This window comes from Mandrillus leucophaeus, unplaced genomic scaffold (genome assembly GCF_000951045.1).
Source record: "Mandrillus leucophaeus isolate KB7577 unplaced genomic scaffold, Mleu.le_1.0 Scaffold455, whole genome shotgun sequence".
In the NCBI taxonomy this organism is placed as follows: domain Eukaryota; kingdom Metazoa; phylum Chordata; class Mammalia; order Primates; family Cercopithecidae; genus Mandrillus; species Mandrillus leucophaeus.
In genome coordinates, this window is record NW_012104865.1 from 485,101 (window position 1) to 496,168 (window position 11,068).

At 32.4% G+C, this 11,068-nt stretch overlaps 1 protein-coding gene across 1 annotated transcript in view; it reads left to right on the top strand.

Moving 5' to 3' along the window:
• The window catches only part of OTOGL (otogelin-like), a 166,363-nt gene extending 156,194 nt beyond the window's left edge, over positions 1-10,169 (top strand). The window contains exons 55-58 of the mRNA XM_011994393.1: positions 2,660-2,779; positions 4,136-4,181; positions 9,237-9,316; positions 9,969-10,169. Coding sequence (XP_011849783.1) covers positions 2,660-2,779; positions 4,136-4,181; positions 9,237-9,316; positions 9,969-10,169 — 447 coding nt within the window. The remainder of the gene's footprint in view (positions 1-2,659; positions 2,780-4,135; positions 4,182-9,236; positions 9,317-9,968) is intronic.
• The last annotated feature ends 899 nt before the right edge of the window (positions 10,170-11,068 follow it).

The window sequence follows — 11,068 nt, forward strand, 5'->3', positions numbered from 1 at the left end:
GATGAATTTGGCTGTTAGAAGTAAAGGTTAACATCTATCTCACTTCTAATATAACCATGTAAAGTCAATCATTATTGGAAGCTTCTCATATTCAACCTTAGAAATTCTTACAATTGTCTGGAGAGAGCTAGTAGTTATGTTTGGAAGAAATAACTCTCCAGAAGTAATTCATTAAAATATTGATATGGTGTCACTAATCTAATATCATTATATGCAGCACCAGGTATATACTCCATCCCCAAGTGATTATGATTGTTGTGGTACCTGCAAAAATGTATCCTGCAAATTCCAGATGGAAAATGGAACATCAGTTGTATATGCGGTATGTTTCATGGAGAGTAACGCTCTGTGCTATTTTCTGAAGGAGGAGTTCTTGAGTCAAAGTTTGGAAAATGTCCCCCCCCCCCAAACACTGCACTGCATACAGCAAAGACAGTACACCTACATCACACAAGCCACAGTTACATTTGTTACATTTTAAAGTATCTGATAATTTATACTGTAAAGAAAAATGCTTAACTTGTGACCCAAATTTATTTTGTCATAGGTCTTCACTCCTTTTTTCTAGATGTAAGGAATAGGCTTTGAGAAATGCTGATTGCAAAGGAAAGGAACAATTAATACTTTTATGTAACAGCTAATTTTCGATTTCAGATAAATTACATATTACTGTTTCCTGAATTTGAATATTTACAGATCTTTTCTAATTGAGGTTCACAGAAGACCTTAAGCTATACGTAAAATTAGAATATAAGACAAGAAAATAGTCAAGTTCATCAGAATTCTTTACTGATCTGTAAGGAATCTTCAAGCCAAAGTTTGACTACTACTACTATTATTATTATTATTTTTTTGCAAATTCCAAAAATATAATTCTATCTCTTAAAGCAAATTAACAGAGGTATCAACAGATTAGCATATATATAATATATCACAGAGATAGAATTCTTTGGAATAGATAATTGACATTTTTCTAATCAATACATATTACGTACAAAAATACACTTGATTTGGTAAGAAAGTAGTGTCAAGGAGGAAATATATATACATATATATGTATATGTATAATACACATGTATATTTTTATTATGTTCAAATCAGTATTGGTTCCTTCACCTTTCTTTTTAAAAATAAATGCTTCATTTGGTTGCAAATGACATTTATAAATTTAACTCATGAATTTCTCAGCTTTGACTTAATTAAATATGCAAAAAAATTAGAAACACATATTTTTTTAAATGCAAAAGGAAAAATACCTGAATCCAATGAGCTTATTATGTTTAAAAATATCTAAGAGCATATAATGTAAGGTTTCATGTCTTTAAAGTGCCTTCTCCTTTCCCAAACTGTCTTCATGACTGCTGAAAATCCTTTAAGATTATATGTATAGATTGGCCTAATACTTGATTAAACAAAAAGCCTATGTTGTACCAGGTTAAATGGTTGACTATTTAGGACATGCTTACACTTTCTTTAAATGGTTTTAAGAGTGTGACGGTTACTGTTCATCTGAAAATAACCACAAAGTGTCAACATCCTGATTCAGAACAGGGGTAGATGTTTGAATCTCCAGTAGTAGTAAGGATGGAGTGGCAATAAAAAAACCTTATGATAGAAAGTGTTTGCTTGCACAGAATTAAGTCAATTTGTCCAGCACCATGGAAAGTAACTCGAGATTCAAAAATGTAGCCTTCTGCATCATAGCTGGTGGCCTGATCTGGTGTATAAATTTATCAAGAGAATGACTTTAATTAATTTAAGGTAAAATCTATGAGAAATTGAGAAGGCCTAGAACAACACACTCTCCACTGTGGTCAATCTTCTTAAAGTAGAATAAAATGAAAAAGATATGTATTTTCCATCTCTTTTATGAATTTTCCTTTTTGCCTAAGTGATGAGGTAATGCTGACATTAACTACTTTCATTTTTTAAATGTGAGTTATAAAATAAAAATATGGATTAACAATTATTTCAGCTGACTTTACTTTTAAATAGAAATTCTGAAATCAAGACTGAAACAGTTATTATATTTAAATACTTCTTGAAAGAATAGGGATAAACTTTTAAATAATGTAAGGTATGCACAATTAGAACCACAAGCCAATAAACACTGTCATTTAAATATTTCTTTAAACTTTTTGGCGATAAGGGAGTAGAAGGAAGAATAAACACATCTCAAGAAAGGAGGTATATAAGTAATAAGATTTGTTGTTTTATAATTAGTGAGAAAATATTAGAGCAAGACCTTTGACACTTAGTTAAATTAGATAATTTTGTAGTAGAAACAGATACCTATTTGCTTCTTCACTCTCTATTGTTTTATTTCACATTTACCTCGCAGTTGTAGTATGAAACCTAGCATATACAAACACACCATACATGTGTATGTATTTTTTATCATTTTAGATAAGTATACACCATACACGTATATTTCTAATTATTTTATAATTACATAATACATGTGTATGTAATAGACATTACATACACATGTATTTCTAATCATTTTAGATAAATTTAAGGTCATTTTCAGATGGAACATTTTGTGTCACAAGAAGCCTCTGCATCTTGATTTGACCTTTTATTCAATAGAGTAATATTGTACTTAAGAAATACAGCAGATTTTAATATGCTAAATAGTAACTTTCTTTTTATTTTTTAGGAAGGGAGTACCTGGCACTATAACTGCACCACATATGAATGTATTAAAACTGATGAAGGAGCAATAATTCTGAACTACACTATGATCTGTCCCCCTTTTAATGAGACTGAATGCAAAATGGTTTGTACTTTGTTATATCTAAGAAAATTTAGATAATTATATAATTAGAAAATTTATATAATTTAGAAAATATACATTAATATTGTCTAAGGTCATACTTACATTGTGGTTTATACATAATAGTTAATGTGTTATTTTCATGAATAAATAAAAACTCTGTTCTATTTTTCCCATTTGAAATTTTGAGTTATATACAATGTTCCAGGTAATTCTGACTATCTTTGAGTAGATACTTTGTAATCATTGGGTTTTTATCTATAGATCCAAAGATTATTGAAAAATCATTTGATCAGCAGACTTGGCCTTCCCTTTAATATGGATTAATAAGCTAAGGAATCAGAGCTTGGGAAATTTTCTTTTTTAAATAAACAGTGAGATTTATGATGTCATTCAACTTTAATGCATGCTGGCCTATGTGATGCTTGCCTTAGCTTTTCTGGTCATAGGCCACTGAAAAATTTAGTACAAGTCACAAGATTGCCTATTCTTAAGTTTTGCTCTATAACTTTCCCTATTCTCTCAGAGAAGAGTTTACTGGGAGAGTAGATTTGTGAACGTGATATAATTTTTATTTTGCAAGATTTTTGTAGCTTTATTTATTTAGACATAATAACTCCTAATGAAAACTAAGCTTTGTTCTGTTGTAGAACAAAATAGTACAGTCTAGTCTCATTGACATTTTTTTTCAGGATGTACCTTTTCAATGATGATGGCTGGCTGGCTAGCTAGATATAACATGTACTAAAGTCACAGAATTTCTGCCCTGGAAAAAATTTGGGCATCATCTTGTTTCACAGACTAATATTTATAGAGTAAATCATTCTCTTATTTCAACTGCAGTTAGCAGGTTGCTAAAGCAATAAGTAGTTCTTGTAAAAGTTTAGTCTTAGACGAGAGTCCTTCCAAGGAAGGAAACATTTTTTCATAATAAACTATTAAAGAAAAAGATGTACAATTTTAGCAGTCAGTTATATTCAGAAACTCAAGTCAAATGGAAGTGGTTTAGGTTATTTCAAGGAGTTGAAAATATATAATGGTCATTATTTAGAATAGCTGTTATTATTTTGTTTCAATAAAAATATTTTGTGGCATTTAAAGTGTCCTTTTTAGTAGAATAATCCTTTTACACTCTTTTCCGTAGTACCAATGTATAAATAATGTATTTTTAAGCAAACTATCTACTCTAGATTTTTAAAAACAAATTCTTTTTAGTAATAGTTAAATTCCAATTATTCTTCTATAAAGACTTTGTGATATTTGATAAAAGTTTTAGAAAAGTTAGTTTTCTTGTTCTAGTATAAGAGAGCATGGATGAACACCATATTCTTGGACTTTATTCATTTTTTCTCTTTCTAGAATGAAGGGATTGTGAAGCTTTATAATGAAGGCTGTTGCAAGATCTGTAAGTGAGAGCATATTCCATGCATTTACTTGATAGATTAGTTTTAATTGCTCATAGTGAGTATGGTTTTTCTCACAAAATTCAATTCCTATGATGCAAAGAGGAAAACAAATTTTATAAAGTGTTTTTGTATCATATGGTTAATAATTTTATAAATTAGTCTTTAACTTCTGGAGTGTAAAGAAAGTGTTTTCATTTAGATTAATTTTAATTTAAATATTAAATTTTTATTGTGGCATATTACAAATGGTATTTCATAAGATTTCAGTGTATTTAAAATTTAAAAGTGTCTTGTGATCATATTTGTTTGAACCATGCTGAACTTACACAAACAAGTAGATTACAGTTAAAATGGCATTGTGACTCCAAAAACAACATATGGGGTGCAGTACTTTTCAAACCTGTTTGAACAAGTATATAGTTTTATACAATAAATTTGGATAATATCATTTTAGTAAATATTTATATCCTTTTCATAAAAGTTCTCATAGTTGTTTTCATAATTAAAGCTATCTGAATGCAATATATTTTTTATTAACTTGGATTATAAGGTTTATTTCATAGTAATTTTTTTTATGAGACAGAGTTTTGCTCTATTGCCCAAGCTGGAGTGTAGTGGCATGATCTCAGCTCGCTGCAACCTCTGCCTCCTGCGTCCACACAATGCTCATGCCTCAGCCTCCTGAGTAGCTGGGATTATAGGCATGTGCCACCACGCCCGGCTAATTTTTGTATTTTTAGTAGAGATGGGGTTTCAGTGTTGGCCAGGATGGCCTCAAACTCCTGGCCTACCTCATCCTCCCAAAGTGCTAGGATTACCATTTCCTAGTAATTTTGAATATTTTTAAGGACTGAATAATTTGAATAATTTTAAGTGGGTTATCCATGAAACCACATTTAGTTTTTCTTTTAAAAGTATTTATGAATTTATCTCAATATAAAAATATAGAAATTTTGAGAAAATTGGCATAGACAGTAATTTTAAAATTTAGAGAAACTTTTAGGAAAGGGGCACAACAAGGTTCAATTTAATAATACCATGCTGTAACTACAGCACTTTGGGAGGCCAAGGTGAGTGGATCACGAGGTCAGAAGATTGAAACCATCATGGCCAACATGGTGATCTCTGTCTCTACTGAAAATACAAAAATTAGCTGGACATGGCAGCACGTGCCTGTGATTCCAGCTACTTGGGTGACTGAGGCAGGAGAATCACTGAACCCGAGAGGTGGAGGTTGCAGTGAGCCAAGATCATGCCACTGCACTCCAGCCTGGTGACAGAGCTAGACTCTGTCTCCAAAAAAAAAAAAAAAAAAAAAAAAAACAAACAAACAAAAAAAACAAAACAAAAAACCGTGGTATAGGGCCAGATTCTTAGATATGAACTGACATGCCTCTTGAGAAAGATTTCGGAACTTCTTTCATGAAAGACTAAATCCCATAAATATGTAAGAGTAGTCTTATATTTTTAGATCCATAGAATCATATTGAACAGAATGTTAGAAAGTATTAAAGTGTTAATACAAATACTATATAATATATACTATCTATGTACAATATATAACATGTAATATATTATAATTTATTCCCCCCAAAATCCAATGAAATAGGTTCTGACGTTATCTTGATTTTCAGCTTAGTGGGGTTAAATAATTTGTCCAAGTCATACCTCTTATGAGTGATAATGCTAGGAATCTACTGCGGGCCTGATTTCACATCCTGCTTCTTAACTCTTCATGGTATTCTGGAACATTGCCAGGACAAGTTTTAGGAGAGGGCAGAGACTGAATGATGAGCTCTGCTGAAGTGGCAGGGCTAGAATGACTGAATTTTTATTTACATAATGTCTAAAAAGCCAAATTCAATGCACACCTACACATCGACAACAAGCAAAAAAGTCCAGCATAGGATGGCCTGACATCTAATTTGTTATTATATTAGTTTGCAGGGCTGCTGTAACAAACCAAAAAGTGGTTGAAATAGAAATTTATGGAGATTAGAACTCCAAAACGAAGATGTCAGCAGGGCTGGTTCCTTGGAGGGATTGTGAAAGAGAATTCTGCTCCAAACCTCTTTCCTTGGCATGTAGATGGCCATCTTCATGCTCACATGGTGTTTTCCCTGTATGTGTGTCTGACTCCAGATTTCCCCTTATTACATGAACACCAGTTATACTGAATTAGCAACCCCTAATGATCTCATTTTTGCTCAATTATCCCTGCAAAGATCTTGTGTTCAAATAAGATCACATTCTAAGATACACAGGTATTTTAAAAGACACCATTCAACTCATGATAATTATATTGGGAAGACTTTTAGGGATAATATAATATCACCTAGATATTTTTAATCATTAAGGCTTTAATTATATACACACTGATTAAAAACGTTCTGTTCATTAGAAATAAGCATGTTTTCATTCAGAATTCTTTAAATCAAATATAAACTAATATGAATCAAATAGTCATTGTATCAGGAACTCAAAGAATGAAATTTAACTTTAGAATATGAGGAAATTTAAGATTTCACTTTTTTTTTTAAATCCTCTTCTTCAGAGTCTAGACTCTTCCTTAGGTATGAGATGCAGGAATAGAGTCACATGGCAATGTTAAGGCCCTGGCTTCTGTATCCCCATGTTAATTATTAGAGAAGTGAGTATATTTATGATAACTCAGGGAAGACAGGGGAATATCTCTGTGACTAATCATACGAATGACCAGTATTGGCTGCCACACATTGACACTCTATTAAGCACATTGCTGACAGGACCACACGTAATCCTCACCTGTCTCTTATACACATCTAGATGTGTATAAGAGACAGCATTGACACTCTATTAAGCACATTGCTGACAGGACCACACGTAATCCTCACCACAGTTCTGGGAGACAGGTATGTTTTCCCTACAGACAAGAAATAGAAGGTTCAGAGAGAAGCTGATCACACTATTCAATAATAAATTTAGGTCTGTCCAGTATCTGGGCCCAGGATCTTTCAACTTTGCTGAGTTCTTTGAAGTTGCAGAATAATAACAAGCCACTTCAGTTTCTCTCATCTGACGTGAAAGGACTCATAATGTAGTTTCTGCTGGCCTATTTGAAAACCCTTTTCTGCTGTCTTTGCTTTCTGAAGACCAGGCTATGTTGAAGAGATTGTGGAGGTTGGATACTATCATAGGTTGGATATTATTGAATAAAATCTTTTACAATAAAGTTTTTGAGGAATGAAGTAGAAATGCCTCTTGGTACAAACAAACTCAGCTAACAATAAATTAATGCTTCCCCAATTTCATTTACGGAATGAATTAACTTGTTGGGTTTTTATTGGGTGCCTACATGATGAACATCTTTTTAACCACGGGGACCATAATGGTGAATGAAGCAATATCTGCATGGAGAGTGCTCATTATCAAGAAGGGGAAGAAACACCAAACTCATAAATGTATTGTAATATGTCACTTAGTGATGAGTGGTATATAGAAAAATAATGCAGAATAAAAGGAATGGAGAATGAGAGGGGCTGGGTTGCTAGCTTAAGTGGGGGCTCAGAAAATGTCTTGATGATGAGGCGTCATTTGAGTAGAGACTGAGTGTCCTTGGGAAGCCACCCAGATGGTGAAGAGTGTTCAAAGTGGAGGAAATAGCAAAATGTGGCTGTTGCACAGAAAGTGAGAGGAGGAAGGTGATAGAAAGAAGAGGGTGAGGCATCTTATAGGTCATGGTAAAGATGATTTTTTTTCCTTGACTATTCTTATTCTTGAACTTACATAAGAATGGAAGGGCTAAGGAAATAATCACTGAGTGAAAGCACCATAAGGGGCAGAACAGCCTGCACTCAACCAACAGCACTGAGCCTTGAGTCACACCATGAGCAAGAGATCAGTGAAAAGAGAGAGAACCAGCATAGGAGACTGAGGAGCAATGGGTGAGACAGGATGAAAACCAAAGCAGGTGAGCTCAGGAAGCCAAGTGTGGAAGGTATATTAAGGAAGACAGAGTGATAGACTGGGTCAAATGCTGCTGAAAAGTCAAATAGGATGAGAACTGAGAGATGATCTTGAAATTTAGCAATTTGGAGGTCGTGAGTGACCTTGAGGATGGTAATTCTTCAGTCAATCTTAGCTACCCATCTCTCCTTCAAGCAGAGTAGCTTAATCTTTATCTATTTTACATGTTGAGATTGTTTTAAATAAGGATTTCATGGCTAACTGTATTTGAAAATTGGGATATAAGTTCACTCTTTTGTAAATAAGGAAACTCAGCAGGATAATTTAGTGATTTTCCTAAAGTGATAAAGCAAGTTGGAATAGAGAGAACCTTGGTTTTTGCATCTTGATTCAGGGATTACACCCACTATCATACATCATTAAATACAGATGCTTGCATGTAATAGCAAGTGATAATCCATCACACACACAGACACATATTAAGATATCATGAATGCATACAAAGTATTTTCATTTGAAATTATAAAAGACCATTTCAGAACCATAAATTCAAGTATGACTCATCCATACATTTCAATATGGTTGATAAGTGATTATATTAAAATTTTGCATTATTTTATGTTAATGTCCATTAAGATAATGTGGCTTTAAATCTCTCAATTTTTATTTTAAAATTGATGTATATATGTAGTTATGCATTAATTACATATGTGTATATCTGCTTGTACACTTTATAGTTCATTCCAAAAATTATTTTAAACACATATATGCCACACACAGGTTGATGTTAGCATTATTACATGTGTGGAATATTTCTGATTTCTGATTATGATAATTATTCTAAGATAATAAGATATAAAGTGGAAATCAATAAGTGTAAAGCTGATAAGAAAATATATAGAAATCTGTAAGAAAATATAAGAAAATCTATTTAGAAGGTGAAAATAAATATTGCACATAAAAATGTAAGAGGGAAATTTTAAATATCTTTCAATATTGGAATATATTTTATATAAATGCACCAATTTTCAACTGTAAATATATTCATATGTTTAAGAAACAATTTAACATGGGCCTTTGATGAATAAATGTATTTTATATTTTATCAGGCAAACGAGAAGAAAGAATATGCCAGAAAGTGATCATTAAATCGGTCATAAGGAAACAGGACTGTATAAGCCAAAGCCCTGTAAGTGGCAAAATGTCATTTGCTACATAAGTGGCACGCATCTTTTTAGAAAGTATATGTGTTACAGAACGAATAAGTTTGTAAGCCAACAAAATGCCAACACTTACAATATTTAACTGAGATTATTCCTACATTCTAATGTTGCCATATTCTGTTTGTGAAGAAGTATTAATTATTCTTAGCATAATCAACAGTTCTGAATGATGATTGCAATCCAGAGGGATAGAAATTGAATCTAAATGTATTTGACTACATGTTGTCTTCACTATGCAATTTTACTCAGTAAAAAGAGTCCTGCTTCTAACTTTGTCCCTTTTAATATGACCTGCAGTGTACTTGAGCCATGATAAAACACAGGTTACAATAGATTAACTTTATTGTGATTAACATATTCCATGTATATATATTCATGTCGAGTTATATGTGCACATTTAATGCTTTGAATGTTATGTTGAGCATTGCCATGGAACATCCCTTTGACTTATGTGAATGACATTTCACTTACTGTTTTTCACAATCTTCCAACATGCAGAAGCTTGAGGATTGGAGTGATGAGGAAGAAACCTTTTCATCTGATTTTCTTAGTGAAATCAAATAATAACCAGTACTTTTAAAAGTTTAAGACTTTTTTTCTCACTGTCACTTCTTACAGATAAATGTTGCATCTTGTGACGGCAAATGCCCATCAGCTACTATATATAACATCAATATTGAAAGTCACCTAAGATTCTGCAAGTGTTGTCGTGAAAATGGAGTGCGAAACTTGTCTGTGCCTCTGTATTGCTCAGGAAATGGCACTGAAATTATGTACACTCTCCAGGAACCCATAGACTGTACATGCCAGTGGAATTAAACTCTTGGGTTCCAAGATCTCTGTACAACATCATAATGTCAAATAGAGTTAACTTTTATTACTATTACTTAGGCATGTGGCAGATTTATGTTGTTTAACAATACTGTATTTTTCAGACTTGGAATGTGGAAATTTAGCACTTAGTACAAAATATATACAGTTTCAATAGCAAAATTAAATTTATTGCCTTACTCTATTTTAGAAAATCAAATGACTGTAAGTTGTTCAGCTGAAATGCTGTTATGTATTTAATTGCAACCTGGTGCAGATACAGTATATTCTCATCAATTGGAAGGTTATTTTGCAAAATTCCTTCAATTTCACTCAATAGCCCTTTTTTTCTTAATTTACAAAGTCTGCTACAGCTATCCAAATTAAGATACCCTTTAATATGTACTCCTTAGTCTGTTAATGTGATCAGTTAAAATAGGCATCTAGATAGCAATAAAGAGTGATATGCTTAGAGACAGATAATAGATTATTTAAAACCTGAATGGTTATTAGGAAAGTCATTGTAAATTCCCCTCATTTTGCAGATGTAACAGATAACCAGAGAAGCTGTGTGACTCGTACAAATTTGTTCAGTGTAATAATATAGTAAATTCATGTTAACAGTTGGGTTAAATTCTAGGTCTCTCTTATTCCAGTACTATATCACTTTTAAAATCCTGAGCAGTATATAGTAAGAGTATATCACATAATCTTTCATTCTTAAAGAGTTTGCATTGTTGCATTGGATAGAATTAAGTATTTTAAGTTTGACATGTTTGAAAAATGCCCCGCATACACTGTTATTGCAATAGTAAGGAACAGGGAAATATAGCATCATTTGCTAAATAGAGGAGATAGATCTTGAACTTTTTTTGTATCATTAAAACTGCTATTAAGTGTGTTGTCAG